The following is an 18829-nucleotide window of genomic DNA, read 5'->3' as shown; positions in this document are numbered from 1 at the left end:
AGAAAAACGAATCATGCATTTGTTACTTTTCTACGGCTGGACATTAACTGCAACTCTTTATTATCAGCCGTTGCCTACTCTAATCCATTACATGACGCTCCAATTTAATTCAAAACGCTTTCAGCACGAAGTACTGCGACAGGACTAGCGAAAAGAGATCGGGTACATCTCGTCCTGTAAGCTAGCCCTTCTCTGGCCTGGCTGGGAGGCCCAGACGCTTCAGTTTTTACCAGTGCTGCCTCTCCTGGTGCTGCCAGGCTCCGAGTTGCGTTGCAGGAGGTCAGCACCCTGCGGGTCCGCACATTTGAAGAGCTAGGCTTAAGACATTTCTCTTTGAGTAAAGCTTATAGCTTACGGCTGGATCAGGTGACGTCGTGAACCAGTCCTTAGTTAGGTTGCTCATAGGCCTAGACTATCGGGATTTCCCATGGTGGCACTGAGGCTTCCTCTCTCCCTCTCCTGCTCTTCTGCACTCCTTCGATGTCCAGTTAATGCATGTTAGCCAACCTTCACTTCTTCGCGGGAGTTTGTGCTTTATCCCGCTCGAGAACCCGGCAGGTTTCTTCGACATGGATCCTGCGTGGAGGCCTCCTGCCAATGCGGTCCCTGCTTTGACTACCAATCTGCGTCTGTGATAGGATGTGTCTGATTCTGTAAACACAGTTTCAGTTTCACTATAATTGAAGGTGTGAGGTTTGGGTTCACAATGGGTGTGAACAAAGCTGCTATAACAAGGAGGTGACCCAGCAGCGGTGAAGAAGAGGTGTATTTGGTGTTACATACTGGTATTTGTGGAATAAATGCTCACCTGGGCAGGCAGAATTGGCAGCAGCAAGCTTTTGCACTCCACACAGTGCTCTTCACTCAGTGTCAGTACTTTCACTTTTTGAGCTTTTTTTTTTTTAAAAGGAGTTCGGTCACCTGCTCTATTTGAAAAGTGTCCTTGAGATAACTTTGTTATGAATTGGCGCATATACAAATAAAATTGAATTGAATTGAATTGAGCTTCTGTAAGTTAGGTGCAGAGAAAAACCATCAGGTTAACCAGCAGGGAATCCGCCTGTACCCCTCTCCAATAATAGAGAAAAGCTTGTTCAGATAAATTGGTACACATTTAAAACAAATACAGAATCTTAGTTTACACACACTACATTGTGTCTCCATAGCAACATGCAAGGCTTGCAACAGGTGTTTCAATTTAAGACTCAAGTTCAAAACCATTTTTAAAAAATGGTATCAAATGAATGTATAATGAGGAACGTGTCCTTGATAGTGATGAACCCACAGTTCCTCTCAGCTCTGGAGCTTTTCAAGCTTCATTTATACCTCTGCAAGACACCCTGGCATAAGCTTTTTGTTGGGTGCTTCTTTGTCTCTGGATTCTTCTCACATAATGATGATATCAAAATTTCAAAGTATTTGTGCGATGAGTCCACAATGAGAAGACCTGATGAAAGATATATTTGTTACACGGCCCGGATAATGTTCAAGAAATACACTTCTAACAAACCCACGCACATTTGATGTTGTAGTTGTTAGTCTCTGTCAACTCGGTGAAAGATGCACATCTGGGTGTTAGTGTTGAGAAATTCCTTCCTTTCTTTGCTTTTTAACGTCAAATGCGCTACCCTTGTTTGCCTTTTTTTTCTACCAGGTTTCCACTAGTGAAAGAAAAAAAACCTAGCTAGCTCTGCAGCCACAGTTACGCCATTAGGGATGTAATGATACATTCAGCTCACAATTGGTTTGATATGCCATACTGGGTTCTCCCTTTGACATTAATGCAGTATTTCAAACAAAAAAAGAATAAAGAAATTCATGACTGAATAAAAGTTTTCTATATTTCTGAGAGGCAAAAATGATTTACTTTTTTTTAACCACTATAATTTGTGTACAATAAGACAGTATTTTAGAACAATCAAAACAGAAATAGCAGCAAAACAGTTTTAAAAAATGGGAAAAACTTCACATTGCATCTGTGAAATGGGTTAATTATCTGTGTGGTAATGTCCCATTAGGGCAAATTACCATAGTCAATTAACTGAAAATGTGCAAGATTTAGTGTCACAAAGTATTTTTACATTCTCATGAAAGTAAATTGTAATGAATTTAATGATTATTGGACCATTTCAGAAACCCCTTAATATTTTTGTCTATCTTTATATTCCTCTCTACAAGTCTTGGTGTGCCAACAATAATGTCTTCCTCTGTCTGTGATGTCTGGTTTCTCCAACGTCTTTATACAAGTTGCACAGTTCCTCTGCACCTTAAAGGGAATCTTCTGTATTTTTAACCTGGACCCAGTTAAACCATGTTTTTGTTCTTTGTTCTCCTTTTCAAGTGAGTAATGGGGACAACGATTTTTGAAATTGGTCCAGTATTGATTAAGAGTACTGCAGCCAGCAGCCGCAAAACGGACTGCAATGTAATCCTTCCGGGCAATTGCGCACCTTCAGTGTAATTCCACTAAAAGTGCCTCTTTTGCCACTGACAGACTGAGAGTGTTATCATAAGTGTCTGACAACATTATGGAAATGATCACTACAGTGACAGACTTTTTTGTTAAAGAGTAAGATTATTTTTGTTTAACAAGAAACGGAAGTTAAATCGTTCTGTTCGAAGCTGATAAAAACAGTAATTCTATCTTGAAGAACACAGGAGTTGTTGATCTATAACTGCCTCAATCATTTAGTTTGTTTGTGTTGTGTTATTTTGTGACTTTGGTATTGTTGAAGGGTCAGATACAAGCTATGGTACATTATATGGTATGTGTAGATTTGGTTTTAGGTTAACCACCGTGGTCTTCAAAACTGAAGAAAATAAAAAAAGTATCCCTTTTGATAAAAAGAAAAAAAAGTTTTTCAATTGATCGAAAACAAATTGATCTAATGCATGAGTCAGCATTATGAGTTGAGTGTAACTGGAAGATAACGCAAAAACTGAACAGCAGATATTTTAACTTGTCATAGCTGAATAAACACAGGTGTCTGGGTGTTTATTAAAACTAATGAGTTATTATGTTATTGATTATTTAATTCTATTTAGTTGCAGCACACTTTAATTACATGACTGTGCAATTGGCTTTCTTGGTTTGGTAGATTATACGGCAGGAAGCATGAACTGAGTGAAGACAAAAATAGGCCAGTAAGTTTTATGTTTTTTTTGCTGGATTTTTTAATCATAATGGCTTGGTTCAAACATACAAACACTATCATAGATGTGTATCACAGCAATGTGTGCCAGATTTTGTAGCATTCAGCAGGCAAGGTGGTAAAGCAAATGTTTATTTTTGACTATGTACTATATACTGTTGGACGGTGGGTTGGCTGCTTGCGTTTTGTACCACTATGCCTTATTATGTGTTGGTTTCATATATACACAGTGGTAAATTTATTTGGTACAGCCTTTTAATACTGGGTTGGACCCCCTTTCCCCCCAGGTCAATCCACGCTCATAGTCAATTCTTTGTTTTTTTAATTTTTGGTCTAACAACAGAACCTCTTGACCATGTCTGCATGCTAGATGATAACGATAACAAGCAGATGTACAGGTGTATCTCACAAGGTGGCCACTAAGTGTATTATGGTTGTTTCTCGATAAGTTGTCTCCTGAACGAGGAATGTGGCAGTGAAATTCAGGCTTGGCCTGTTTCATGTATGGGCAGGGTTCCTTTCTCAGTTTAATGCCTGTGCAGGTCTGGTAGGAAAATGTAGCTGTTTGAAATTCAAGGACTTTAGTAACAAAGTCAACTCCACACAGAACACTTACCAGCACTTTTTGTTCTGTGATGTACTAAAAGGAGAACAATCTGCTCATTCAGTGTTGTGTAGGAGACAGTTTATGTTTAACAATTTCCCATTTGGAGTGCAACTGCATTTGGAGGTTTTGCCAGATAGTCCTGTACGATACGATACGATACGATATGATATACTTTATTACTGTATCACTTAATTAGTCTTGGACCCAAATGCTGCGCACATATACCTACCTCCATTTAGTACAGCACATGAGTTTGGGTCACGTGCAGAGCATCACCACCAGTACAGTTTTAAAGAGTAGAAGAAGCAACCTTCACCTATTGCATGACCACTAGAGATTACAAAAAGGCGACTGCAGCAACATTACATTAACAACCTTAATAGGAGTGTAACCAAGTAAAAAATGTATCTTTTCTGTCAAATTAATTCTCGTCCATCCTTTTAAGAGCTGTGTGCTTGATTTTTCTCACTGGCACTTGTCCTCCTTCATATCAGAACGAGGTAGATTTGGAGTTGGAGATGGAAAGAATGTGAAAGAGCATGAGAGAAACAGTCAGTGGCTGCAGCCTTACTCATGTGAATACCGATTTGGCTACAGCTTACCTCTGGGACGCCTGCAGCAAGCCAATTACCAAGTCTCAGTCGCAGAGAGAGAAAGACAGAAACACAGATTGACTGAAGCAAATAATACGTTTCAGCCCCAGTGCTAGCTTCAGCTCCAATTCCACCCTGTTATTCATTTAACACAAAATCTAACAGCACCTGGCCCTCTCCTCTTAAGTATTTCCCACTTCTCTGCTTCCCTCCAAGCACCTTGATTCCACAAAAGACTACAGGCTATGAGTGCAGACCCAGAAAGGGAGGAAGAAAAGGGATAAAAGCGGTTTCTAAATAATCCCATTTAACTCTGAAATGTGCACTGCTGCTTTTATTCTTGACACACAGTGAGCAGGCCTGGTTCAAGCCGAGTGTGGGTTGAATTGGCAAATAGAGTAAGCAGAGAGGAAGAGAGACATGTTTTGAAATGAGGCTTGAAAGGCAGCCCAGTTTGCAGCTTAGGGAATCGCTAAATGTCTGCCGGGAAAGATGGAGAGAGAGAGAGAGAGAGAGAGAGAGAGCGAAAGTGTGAGAGATAGGAAGAGGAGATGAAAGAGTGGAAAGAAGTCAAGCGGGTGGAGGGAGCAGGGTGCTGGCAAGGTTATGAAAGGTATAGCTTGAAGGCAGGTGGGTCAATGTAGGTAAAAAAAAACAAACTGCAGGAAGTAATGAAAAAAGATGAAGGGAAGGATGGAGTAAAAAAGAGGTAGCCCTCTTCATACACCTCCACTCCTCAAAAAGGGAAAGAGTTGAAGTGTGTGAATTCCAGAGCTGTGGAAACAGCCTGCTGTGAAATTTGTCCTCAGCCATCTCAGCAGTTTCTCTCAGCTCATTAGGAGTTAGAAAAGGTAAAGTCCAGACATGATCTATTTCTTTTTTTCACTCCACTTTCATCTTCTCTTCCACTCTTTTATCCCTCTTCTTCCTCCCTTTTCCAATCCACTATCTTACCAAGCTACGTTGTATGCCAGAGACTGTCTTTACATCTAGAGTTTTGCATCAAATGAATTTTATGAAACGGTACATAAAGTTGAAATTGATATTCATACAGGAGAGGCAGACCTGGATGGTGTTTGTGAGGCCTGCCTGCCCTACCTCAGCTGTAGACAACCCATCAGACTGCAAGAAGCCAGCCTAAGGTGAGCCCTTATCCAAGCCCATTGCAGTGGTGTAAAGTAACTGAGTACTTGAGAACAACTTTGAGGTAATTACTTGAGTCCTTCCATTTTATGCTAATATTGTACTTTTTTCTCCACTACGGTTATTTGAATGCTGTAGTCTATAGATACTTTGCTGAATAAGATTTTACATATGAAAACAATGACATATTTTGTTGTGTTGCCATAGATTAAATTACCCAAATTATATAAAGTAGTTCAAATTAGTTTTTTATTAGATTTTTTAAAATACAGTAGTCATATAAGTTATTAGTTGTTCTAATCGTTCCATACTTGCCTTGGCAAGATCTCTTCTTAACTACAATTGTAAAAGCTGAGGGTCACAATCCACAGTTTGTGGTAATACAACCTGAAGGAAACTGACGGTGACGGTGAAGCTTATAGTCAAATTGCAGGACCGTGAACAGGCTGTGTTGTGCTCAGTCTGTTACTTTGGATTACAGGAAGGTGTTTTTCCATGTCATAGATATTCTGCACTTTAGCAGAATACAGCCCAGAGCTAATCTTCTTCCCATGTGTCTTTCACTCCTCTCCACAGCGTTTTCCAACACTTAATCCAGGTGGATCCGGACACCTTCTGGTTTACTCTGAATGAGCTGCACTGCCCGTCCTCCTACATCCCACCCCACCCCGACCTCCAGCCCATACAGCTGAACGGAATGGGTCGGCCGAGAGACGAGTACTCGGACAACGTGCTCAAACTGCTGAGGGAGGAGTTTGGCTCGGTTGCTGAGTCAATCCACCAGCCAGTCGGTTAATGAGCTAGTGATTGATGTGATTGACTCGTCTCTCAGATGGACGGCTTATTGAACCACTGACTCCAGCAAGTCAATTAACTGAAGGAACATCTGACAATTGTGCCAAAAAGCAGCCATCAGATACGGTTGTGATAACCTTCATGGTGTACAGCGCTCTGATAAGCAGCAAGGTACAAAGGGAAAATGTCAACGAAGCATCTCTACTGCTGTTCACGCCTCTGCTGTGTAGTGTAGAAACCAGGAATCTTTCTGACAGGTCTTCTACATTAGGAGACATGCAGTGACAGTGTTTTTCATTTCATGCTTAGACATAGACATGTACTGTATGCAAATGTTATGTTTTCTATTCCTTTCTGTTATTCTGATTTTCTTAAGAAATACCTTATTCCTAGCTACCTTGTTTTTTTTATTATTCAACGCGTGTTCTTAACACGTGGGACTTTAATACAGATTCATTTGGCTGTTGTTGACCCCGACAGAGATTTTATTGTGACCCTGAAACATTCGTAATTGAAATAATCACCACAATACACCAACTACTAAAAATTATTTCATTATGTGTCATGTTGCAGTTGGGGTATTCAGCACTTGAGAACAGGGCTGTGTGTCGAGCCTCAAACATTATTTGACTAAAATGTGTCTAAAGCACTGAGTATTGAAACTTTAAATGTCTAACTGGATTGGATTGGTAATCTTTTTTACTTAATCTTTAAAGGGGAACTCCACCGATTTTACACATCAACTTTACAGGTTTTGGAGGGTACCGCTTCCTTTTATGGCTCCAGAGGGAGCTGTGTGAAGTCTGATAAATTGCCTTGAGTGATGTCACTTGAGTCAGCATCAGCATTATCTGTGTATGCAAAGCCTGATATAACTTATTCCTTCCCCCATTAAAATAACGCCACACTGTTGAACTGGCAGACATATTCATTGTGATGAACAGAACATGGGCACTCTAGGTTATTTTGATTCAATCCCAAATACAGTGTATGCTGCCAAAAATGTATCGTAGCAAAGCAAATGTTAGGACTGCTTAAACTGTATATCTGGACCTGTACGTCTTCAGTAGGAACTAGTGGGCACAGTGCCACAAACAGAGAATCAGAGTCAGTTTCAGTCTCAAAGTTTTACTAATGCATTGTTGGTTTTGGTCTTCTAATGGAGTTTGCCTACAATAAGAAAATTGTAGAATAAAGCCAGACTCATTGCTTAAGAATAATGTGACAGGTGTAGCTATACAAAGGAAGGAGGAACTCTTTTAGCGAGGGGGTGCCCTCACTAACCTTGCACTGAGCTGTCTTGCCACCCACATCACACATTGTGTTGCTGGAAGCTGCGTCAGCATGAAAAGGTCAGGGGGCACCAGATTGTGTACCTATGGGGGAAGTGAACGCCCCATGACGGAGACACTAGCCAATCTATCATTATACATGTTATCACTCGCAGCCCTATAGAGTTTCAGGGATGTTTAAATGAAGGAAACAGGAAGCCCCCTCCATTATCACATCACCTCACTGATGGGAGAACCCGGAGCTTGCCCACCTCATCGCTCCATAATGAACGTATGAGCCTTCTAGTGTGGGGAAACAAGATCGCCACGTGTTTTGTATTAAGCTGGCCTGGCTAGCGAGCGCAGCACAGCGCCTCTTTATCTCATCCTGTGCTGTTGCTATTTATCCTGCTGCCAGTGCTGACAATAGCACCATTAGTCATCAGCAGCAATGGGAGGGGGGGCTTTGGCAGCACCTATTACACACAGGCAACTGCCTAATATCGTTTCTCCTTAATGCACATGGACAGACACACACACACAGAGCAGGGGCCAAAAGTTAAACCACAGCTGACGTAGAGCTGAACCCCCACAATAACCCTTTATATATAAATGTATAATGACTGTTCAGGAGGATCTAAATGAAATCTAAGCTTGTTGTGGTTTTTCCCTTTTCATAGATCTTAATCAACAAAGAAACAACCACAGATTCACTGTTGTTTCATATACAATTTATTTCATTTGATAAAGCCATACACTTAGTGTGAGACCAAACATTCTAGAAGAAATGTACATTTTCCCTCTCTTTTTTTTAAACCGCAAACTCTTCTTTACAAAACATCAAATCAAAGTTACTCTTTTGGAAAAAAAACAATCCCACTGATCACTCCTTCCACTAAAGCACCTTCCCAGTCTACAGGGACAGGAGCACTGTAGTTCCTCTGATGGATAATACAGCAGAGAAGTAAAGCCCCTCATGGCCTTGAGACACAGACTATATTTTGAGGCAGTACGGACAGCCAATTTCAGTGTTTCACTAACAACATTTTCCTCCTGCTCCTCGCCGCTCCAGGCTTTATCCAGTGTGTTACCCACATTCACTTTGTCCCATTTGATCCCGTCAGAGTGAAGTATTGTCTTGCGCTTCACACAAGCATCTAAGCAAAGAGATTATCGTCAGGTTACAAAATCTGCAGAAATAAAATGGCCTCTCAAACCTTTCAGACCAAGTCCCAAACTGCGTAAAATGAATCCCACATTCAAGCTCATTAAAACACAGCAACACTCATGTTAGCGGCCCTGCACATACATTACAGTAGTTTAAGAAACACTGTTTAAGTACTAAGATACATTAGGGAAACCCCTTTCTGAGCAGCTATGAAGAGGATGTGTCATTCATCTGTCTGTACAGCACTTCTGGAGAGCAGTAAAGCAACAGAAAACTGCTTTGAAGAAAAAAAGATCTCTTTTTGATAGGACTTTTAAAGTAGAAAAAGGAGATTGAGAACAGAATGGACTTTTTTTTCTTTCTTTTCAATGAACCAAACTAGTAAATGACAAACATGTCCTTAACTAACACAACTAACACACTGTCTTTGTGTATGGTTGGTTGAAAAAGTTTTTAAGAAAATTACTGAACATGCACTCACTTTATTTCATATTATACAGTCATATATACAGAGTGGATTAGAGGCTTGTAGCGGAGTGGATTGAGGCTTTTTAAATGATTGATGAGCACTGGGCCAGAGCACTGGAATAAGGGAGCTAAGCTGGGACAGGTATAGCACTGCTCTTCCCAGAAAGTATCTTGGACCAAGATCACATTTCTCCTATTGATTTATAGTCACAGAGCGGATTCAGAAGCACACCAAATCAGATTTTTAATTTAGTGGCACAGATTCTGATCTTTTCACGGCTTTCCAAACAGGTGGGGTCCACACGGAACAACTCGATTGATTTCTCTCAGCCTGAACAGCTGTGAATGGATCGAACCTGCGGCACAAAGGGGGGAACAAAAATCATATTTTCAGTTGCTGCTGCAAATTCATAAGCTCAAAAGCGCTGTGGGGGAAAATACAACCTGTGATGTGCTTTGTTTGAATTGGGCACAAATGTGGGAGAAATCCCACACTGCCACTGCATTTACTCCAACTTAAATGAATAGAGGCCATATCTGTCCTTGATGAGCACTGGTGTTCCGGGACCTTGATATATTCCTGCTGAAGGAAGCAGCTTCCTTTCTCCCCGCGAGTACACAGAATAACTTGCTGAATTTCGGGCGTATACAAATTTTGTAAAAATTTTCACCATATTCATGTCCAATATTTGAATACACAAATGATGCACTGAAGCTAAGGAATCAGACTGGACAAGGTTCCATTCAGTGCACTCTCAGAATAAATAAATAAAACATTTTCCTTCACAGGGGCATAGACCCAGTTACAAAAGGTATGACATTATAATTTTTTTCTGAGGGTGCATCAAATGACAGAGTAAGGCAGTGGAAGAAGTATGAGTGTGAAAGCAGGGTTGTGTCATTTACAGTATATAAAGTACAAGAGGAGCATGGGTTAATAGTAAGACAAGAGTCTGTTTTTGTCGGTGCAGAGAACAGAAACAGTGGAGCTGCTTAGATCTACACATCAGCCCCCCTTGCTGAATGTTGTGAGGCCAGGCCTTACAGACAGTGAGCAGCCCGAACCCATGCACAGCAAGAAAAAGCTACATTCCCAGCACAGTTTACAGCACTGTGCTCTGAATAAGCCGTACTGTACATTTTTAGAGATTGTGGGTTTGTGCGCAGGCTTGCACTGTGTGGGAAGAATAGCTTTTTATGCTGTGACACGCATCATGTTATGCAATCCTTGTGTAATCTATCACTCAGGTGTAATAAACCAGCATCTACAGCGTACAGCTTGGCTCGTTGGTGCAGTCATTGTGGCCTTGGTTACTGTCCACGTCCCTCTTCCTCAGCTCCCTGCCCGCCTTGTGCTGCTGACTGCTGCCGCTGTGGCTGTGGCCGTGGTGGGATGGCGACGAAGGCCGCTTCCCGTGCTCCTGGTGGTGCCCGTGATTCTGGTGATGGCCATGAGCGTGCTCTTTGGTGCCACCATGAGACTCCGTGTCCTCCCCATCAGCGAATGCCACTCCTCCCTTGGTGTCGTCCAGGGACTCGAAGTTGTCGTTGTGGTTGCTGTTGATGACGTCGCTCTCCGGCACCACCTGTAGGTAGGCTCTGACGCGGTGGTGGCGGGCGCCTGCGTCATCGCTGAAGTCGATAACGCGGCACTCGTAGGTGCCTTCGTCAGATGGCTTGACCCGGGATAGGCGGAGTTTGTGGGAGATGTTGCTTCCTACGACCTTCACAACCTAGCAAAGTTAGAGGAAAAGAGGAAAGTGAGAAATTTTGGTGAGATTGAAGAATAAATCATGCTTAATACAAGCCTATGTAACTTTCGCTAAACAGTCGGCGCTGTGGCTACAAAACCCCTGAGTGTACTAATTTGAGCAAGTGTTTATTTTATCGGTTACTTTTCATTTGGAAGAGCAGGATTGAGCAGTTTCCTCTTTCAAAAGTTGATGTCGCCAAAACCTTGAAAAGGGATAGCAGAAAGATGTAAAATGTTCTAACCTAAACCTTTAACCCTGTACTTCACAAATAAACATGAGTGTACAGTGCGAATGTGCACTGAAGTACTGCAGGAACATCAGCTGCACTCATACTAACCAGTGAATCATCAATTGAATTGCTGTTAAGCCAATGATTCCCCAGAGTCGACTGTCACATCAACATTGGTTTAACATCTAAAACGCTGATGACAAGAATAATAAGCAAAACATCAGTGATAAAATCCTCAGAAGGTTTGTTTTTTGCTGACATTGTCTTTTTGTCACTGTACTTTTTTTTTGTTTTTTGCTTTTTTCTTTCTGTCTTTTATTCACAATGTCCTTCAGTCTCTTTTGTGTTTCTCCCATCTGCCTGTCAGCATATCTTTGCAAGCCTGTCCCTCATAATCTTTGCCCTTTATTGTATATGAAGCTGAAGATGAGCCTTCAAAATGAATGCAGCATCACAGCAGATGCACAATCCTAAAAAAAAGACTTGACTTTTACTTTGTAACACACACAAACACTTATTGGCACTATCTCACAGATGCTCAGTCAGCCGAGCTGTCTGGTCATGAAGCTGGGTGAGTGGTGCTGTGAGCAAAAAGTTCACTCACTATCTCTGGCATCTACCAGCTACCACAGGCCCACTTGCAGTGACTATGGACAATGTTGGCCATATCAGGGCTCCTTTTGCTGTCAGTCTTCCATGTATAAGATGAAAAACAAATGTTAGACATTAGCTATTACAGCGAACCTGGCCATTATTTAGTTTGCTCATAGATTTTTACTTCATTGTGCTTAAATTACATGATTTCATGTTTGTGTTGTGATGGTCTCTAACCTTTGCAAGGCAGCTGGGCTCACAAGATCACACGAAAATCCATCTTGTGGCAAATGTTGCACAAAAGCAAACAATGAATACATGTTGCATGAGCAAATATTGTAAAAACCATATAGCACACTGTGCTAAATGTAACCATGACGCTAACAGAAATTTGTCTATTGATACTGATCCCTTGTTTGTATGTAAAGTATGAAGCTACAGCCTGGAGACAATTAAGGCTGGAAGGAGGCAGAGTTTTTCAACTTTGGACATAGCCAAGCTAACTGTTTACCCCTGTTTACCACTTTTCCTTTTTGATATCCTACATGCATGCAAATTCAGTAAAAAAAACAAAAAAAAACAAAGATATCTCTGAACTTGCCAGTTACACCCACTGAACAATTTTACAGTGATTATCTGTTTAAATACATATAAAAAGGTTTATGTGTGCCCATCATAAATTAGGCTTTGCTGTAATAAGGAAAATAGGCTTATATGTAGACAGATATGTGAAGTGATAGAGAACATGAGAGCTGCAGCGTTGATGTGATGCTGAAATTACTTCTGTAGTGCAACCTGGATTCACTCCACAGCCAATCACTCACACTCACACACACTCAGACAAGGGTGCTGTTTAACAAATTCTATTTGTGGCCTTGAAAGTATGAAGAGACTACATCTTGGAGGTAAAAGATTTCCAAGTTCACAGAGTGGCAATGCTGAGACAATGAGAGTCTGGGTACATCATGAGATGTGACGCACCAGGATATTAATACGACTTAATTTATCATCCACCTTCCTCTCCGTGATGCCAGTAGAGGTGTGTGTGCCAGAGATAGTCCCTGCATGTGTGTGACTGTTTGTAAGAGCTTAATGTTGTTTTGTAGCAATATTCGTCAGTTTGTGTCTGCATATATGTGAGCACAGACCATGTTTCTCTTTGACTATATTGATGTGGGCCAGCATCCATTATATACAGAAAGCTCATAATGATTTTCCAGCTGTACAGCCTGCAGTGTTCTGCTCCACCCACACAAACACACACACATACATGCACTCAGTCACCCAAACCACAGCTGGTGCTTTATTACAGCGAATCAGCAGCAGCTAGCCTCTTGGGAGGAAGGAGAAAGGCTTCATGTTTTTGTGTGTGTTTCTGCACACACAAAGAACAATGTTTTGTTACACATCTTTATCCTTGCATATCTAATATTTGTAACTTTACATACTGTTTTATTTACTTCTTCTACATAGTTGCTTTTAAATGCAAAGATTAGCCAGCAGAATTTGTTGCTCAGTTTTATAATTGTAAAGTCAGCAGAGAGAGATTTAGTAAGAGGAAAAGGTTGGTGTGAAGGCAATGTGCAGTAGTTCCTACATTCTGCTAACTTCTGCAGTTAATTAGAAGGACTTGGAGGTAGAACATTTTGAGTCACTATATGGTTGTGCTGTCTTCCTCAGTAAGTAGGGACTAAGTCTCTATGGATACCAGAAGAGATATGAAAAGTTATGCTGTGAAACCAGACTTGACTTCCCAGCCTGTCCCCTTCACTGATGATTATTTGGATTTGGTGTTGCAGCCATAAAGATACTGGGGCATTTATGAGAATCTGAAGATGATGCAGTGCAGGACGTGCCCCCTTGACGAGGATACTTAACCACCCACCAGCACCAGCGCTGCCTGCTCTTTGGCTGACACTGTGATTCTACAAACCCATCAAGGATGAAGTGAACGTGTTGATGTGTCGTCTGGAGCGCTTAGTTCGCTGTGCTAAGAGCTGTACCGAGTGAAAATTACATCCTTGTGAGTAATACAGCATAAATACAACATCTGCGGATCATCCGGAACAAGACATTTAAATGTAATCATGAGGGTTTTGTGCCTCATTTCATCATATAACACCAAAGCAAACATAAGGCTTTTCTCAAAGAATGACAGCGGATAGTGGTTAACTCACACTTATCTTTGTAGCATCTTTTGGCATATCCTCCTCAGGAGCCACCTAGAAAAAACAACAAACATGAGTGACATGATTTAATATTAATACATTTTAATAATTATGAATAGTTATATTGTAGTTATATACATAAAATGGGAATATATGTACAGTACCTGGACAAACTGGCTTACATACTGTGTTCTTACATGAGTGTAAACTATACATTTTAAGTCCACATTAATCCCTGCAGGTAACATGACACTAGATAACAATGTGTTAGATTAATTGAATTAATAGCTTGTTTATAGCTGTATAATGTGACAAAGGTCACTCGTAGTGTTATAATAACCAACAGCTGCAGATCTATATATCTCTTTGGCTTATTTTAGTTTACAAACGTACATTTACTGTATGGTCTGACTTATCAACCTCTGTAAACAGCCATCATCAAACAGTACACAGACAAAGCTACCAAGTGGCTGTTAAACACATTCAAACATCTAGCAGCAGATTGTTCTCTCTTTTCTGAAGATTTAAAATGAGACTTAATATTTGACTTATTTGTCATAAGAAACCTGACTCAAAATGAATTCTAATGTTGCTCTGTCACTGCTAGATATGAAAGCTATGGTATTGGTGGCTTGTTTGGCTTGTTTTCTGCCCCCTAGTGGTCAAACATTTAAAGCAGCTTTAAAGATATAAATACAAGTTTAATTGTGAAATCACAGGAGATACACAGATGGTATATCCCAAACAGACACCTTACTAAGGATAATTTGAGTTTATCAGAATGTCTTATTTTTGTAATTCTTTTGGCTATAATAACACTGTATTCAAGAAACACAAGTGGTTAGACAATCAAATGTACATTATTTTGAAATATAAACTAAATTGAGCCCAACTAAATGTTGATAATAATTGCTCATTGCACAGAAAAATTGTGTGCTCCATAACCATGGTAAATAATAACTCAAGGTTGAACCAGGAAATCCATCTGTACATTTACAACTGAAAAGTTTCACTTCCACCTTCATTTTCTCCAGATGTCCAAATAAGGTTGGCTAAACTGCGGGTTAGCAGGTTGATTGTCTGACTGCTCATGTTTCAAGAGTATAATAATATTACAAAGTTGTAATAAAGACTAAAACTATGAAAAAGTTGTTAAAAATGAGTAGTTAGTAATTATCCTTTAAGCTAAAGCCTGAAATAGAAGCTCCTGGTTGTGTTCATTTACAGATGTTGCATTAGAGTTCACCATTTAACAGAAAGCATTCAGAGTTCCTGTTATGAACCTACTTCATTGGTTGTCCAAGGCTGTCTGTCTGTCCAGTCAAGATGGTTCCTGATGTACCACCACTGGATCTCCAGTGAATACGAGGGCGTCCCAGCCCCTCTGAAGGAGCAAGCCATCTCCACATCCTGACCTCTCTGAGCCGTCATATCATGAGGCACCTCAGTGAACATGGCTGGACAGACACAGAATGAGACACGGTTAATAAATGGTGTCTAGTCAGTGGCATTCAGTGCAGTTTGAAGACAAAGTGTAAAGATTATAGCCCTATAGTGCTAAAACATTTTTTTGAAAGCTGATATAAATATTTTGGTATCAGTTAAAGCTGATCTCCATGGTGGAGATAATGTTGCTTCAGAGGAATTCTCACTTGAAGATGTAAGATATTGTAGCAGCCCCTTAAAACAAGGATTCAACGTCATCTATTAATGAATACCAGGTAAGGGTAAGGGTGAAACTGATGAAAATGGGGGAGGTATGTGGGTTAAAGAGAGTAAGGGGGAGGATAAAGCTTGCTAAATTCAGGTAAAAAGTCAAATGAAAGTAAATAAAAGTAAAATGTTAGAGGCCAAAGACTGTAAAGAGAAAATGACAACTGTTACAGGAATTTGTTTGCCGTTCACTTTACATTCCAGATAGTTGAAAAGTTTTTCATTTTGATTATTCACTTTCTTGCTGAGAAGATTGATGCCACTCTTGCATTAGGAGCACGCACTAACACTGAGCAGTTGTCTGCATCAGCATTCATAAAGAGCCCTTTTCATGCTAAGTTGATATATTAAGGCTAAACAGGTCTAGAGCAAAATGAGCAGTCCACAAGGCTGGGGCTGTAATGCTGAATTACAGGAACAATCAGTACTATTACGTATCATATCAGTGGCGGTTTGAAAGTGTCATTGATCAATGCAAGAGACATTGCTGTTTATTTAATTCAGGTTTATTTGCTCAAGTATGGAGGCCCCAGGGACCTTAAAACAATGTGCCTACCCTGGCAACTGATCACTTTTATTTCACACTGGGTTTGGGTGAAAAATAAATCATATTTGTATTTTTTTCACTGCCTTTTAACATTTTAAAAACTGGTTTGCTGGCACATCCAACTGGTATGAGACCACAGGGTAGACCCAGAACATGCTGGAGAGATTATATATCCCCCAGGAAGAGCTGGAAAATGTTGTTGGAGAGGGACGTCTTGACTACCTTGCTTAGCGTGCTGCCACCGGATGAAAGTATGGAAAGTTTCCATTGATTCTAGTATAGTGTTCTATTCATTGACATAATTTCCAAATCAATGTAAAAATAAGCAATGATCCAGCAGCACGGAAACCAACTTTTTTACAGGATGCACAGTTTGGCACAACAACATTTTAAGTAGCCACAAAAGGCCAATATCAGAGCCTGCAAAACCAGAGGATAAAGAGTTTTGGACAAACCATGAGACTAAAGTCACTTTGGCTAACATTGGTGACCCCACATAGCAAACAATAGAGCAGATTGTAGCACTGCATGCACAATCTGTAATTTGCTGCTGGTATCAAAGTGTTAAGTGTTAGATTCAGGTGCAGCAGGAGCTAAATTTAAACTCACACTTTAAACACTTTGGTCTCCACCAAGCAGCACAGTGCCATTACAACAAAACCCAACAGACCAGCTGTCATCCTCACAACGCACCAGGGGGAAGTGTGGATATTAGTTTAAAGGGAGCCATAAATCTCCTTTGTTCATGAATATTCAGTAGCATTTAAAAAAGGGGAAAGTTAAATCTATTGTTTCATGTTAAACAATAGGTAAAAAGAGTCACCAGCACATTACATTGTGCTGTATTTTGCTGCAGTGCTTATTGGTCTTCATGTCAGATTTATAAAAACTACATTTAGGTCCAGTGTGTAACATTTAGAAAGATCTATAGGCAAAAAGGAAATACAATATTCATATGTATAAGAATCATTATGTTTTTGCTGCCTTAGAATGAGACCTTTTTATCTACAGACACTACCGGTCGCCTTCTATGAACCGACATGTTTCTACAGTAGCTCAGAACAAAGCAAACACTGGCTCTAGATTCTTGATTTTTGAGCGTTTCATGGGCACCATAGTTTCTCCTTCTGACATGGAATGGGAGGGTGAACTTTTAAGATTTGTTGGGATTGTTAAATTCCAACAAAACAAGAAACAAAATTTAAAAAAAGAGAATCAAAGAAAAAAATGCAAATTGCCAAATTACCAGAGAATAAAGAAACCCAAGAGTGTAGAACAGTGCCAAATACATCAGAATTAGCCATGCCAGGCAGAAATATGTTAATCACAGGCCTTAACCATCAAAAGGTAATTACATGGATTAATGTATTATTGTTACCATGGTACACAATTTGTCTTAGTTGTTACAACTTGTACTGTAAAGTCATGTATCATGAAACATGATCCAGGTCACAAGCGATATTTACACACCAGTTGGTTTTGACTTTTATTGACAAGGAGTGTTTGAATGCTAATTCATTGAGTTGTGAGACTGTCCCTTTAGGGGAGGAGGCTTGGAGGATTCAGCTCTTTAACTGGCACATATCTGGAGTGACAGCTGTGTTTCAGTCTGTCTCAGGCTCAAGCTGGATGTCAGGTATCATTTTGTGGACACTGTTATCCAAATCGTTTTACAGTATCATGAGTAGACTCATTTTTATGGATTCTATAAATTTGTCAGTTCGTAAATGATCAGTGAGCTCTGCAGGAACAGTAAATCCTCTAACTTGCAAAACTTGAATTCCATTTTCCTTTTTATATTTTCTGCAACATAACAGCTTTTTATTTTGCCAGAAGTTTCCCATCATCCACATCGAACCACAGACTGAAGTGTGACTGTTAAATCAAAAGTGAGTCTGTTCTTTTGAGTCAGCTCAGCAGGTCATTATTTATTATAAGAATGCTTTGTTAAAATTTAACGTAATGTACGTTTGACTAAACAAATTGCAATATAATGGCACAGTGGACTTCCTGAGTCATTTGCTGTAAAAATGAATTTCTTAAGGATAAAATTTCATTCTTGACTTTACAAACAATAGTAAGCAAAACTAAAGGTCCTTTTCACCAGATATTAGTCTTGCTCAGCATGTGGTATTCAAACTAGCATTTTCATCAGGATGACACCACTGTCCTACTTCCCAAGGTCATCATGCATCAACTCTCCAGAGGAGCAGCAATCTTATCATATTATACATATCATCAAAAAGTTACATAGTATATTGCAATTTAAATTGATTTAAATAGTTTTAAACAATCACTGAGTGGCCAGGAGAAAATGTTCTGACATCAACTATTACAACAAAATGACACCTCCTCTCTTACTTGTAAACTCTCCACTGACACCTGGACTAAAGTTTCTTTAAAGATCCCCTCCAGACAGGCATTGAGACATATATACAAAAAGTCAGCTTGGAACAATAATGTGTGTCTGATATGTTTTTTTCTCCAATACTTATAATTTTCACATTATAATCTATTAAAAAGGTTTCTACATCACACTTGTATAAACTGCATGGATTGACCTCCAAACTATTTGTGATGTCACACATCATGCTTGTAGGCCCGGCCCCTTAAAATCTGATTTTCAA

General features: G+C 40.0%; 2 protein-coding genes across 2 annotated transcripts in view; one reads left to right on the top strand and one right to left on the bottom strand.

The window, feature by feature from the left end:
• The window catches only part of tti1 (TELO2 interacting protein 1), a 20867-nt gene extending 10389 nt beyond the window's left edge, over window positions 1–10478 (top strand). Inside the window, exons 13-14 of the mRNA XM_035657254.1 lie at window positions 5407–5494; window positions 6072–10478. Of these exons, the coding sequence (XP_035513147.1) occupies window positions 5407–5494; window positions 6072–6291 (308 nt within the window). The 3' untranslated portion in view covers window positions 6292–10478. The remainder of the gene's footprint in view (window positions 1–5406; window positions 5495–6071) is intronic.
• The window catches only part of LOC118324788 (V-set and transmembrane domain-containing protein 2-like protein), a 46443-nt gene continuing 38076 nt past the window's right edge, over window positions 10463–18829 (bottom strand). Inside the window, exons 2-4 of the mRNA XM_035657255.1 lie at window positions 15230–15399; window positions 13952–13996; window positions 10463–10930 (exon numbers count right to left, since the gene is read on the bottom strand). Coding sequence (XP_035513148.1) covers window positions 10463–10930; window positions 13952–13996; window positions 15230–15399 — 683 coding nt within the window. The remainder of the gene's footprint in view (window positions 10931–13951; window positions 13997–15229; window positions 15400–18829) is intronic.

This window comes from Morone saxatilis, unplaced genomic scaffold (genome assembly GCF_004916995.1).
Source record: "Morone saxatilis isolate NCDOM2014 unplaced genomic scaffold, NCSU_SB_2.0 Contig15, whole genome shotgun sequence".
Taxonomy (NCBI): Eukaryota; Metazoa; Chordata; class Actinopteri; family Moronidae; genus Morone; species Morone saxatilis.
The sequence above is the reverse complement of the archived record's forward strand: the minus strand, read 5'-3'. Positions and strand labels throughout refer to the sequence as shown.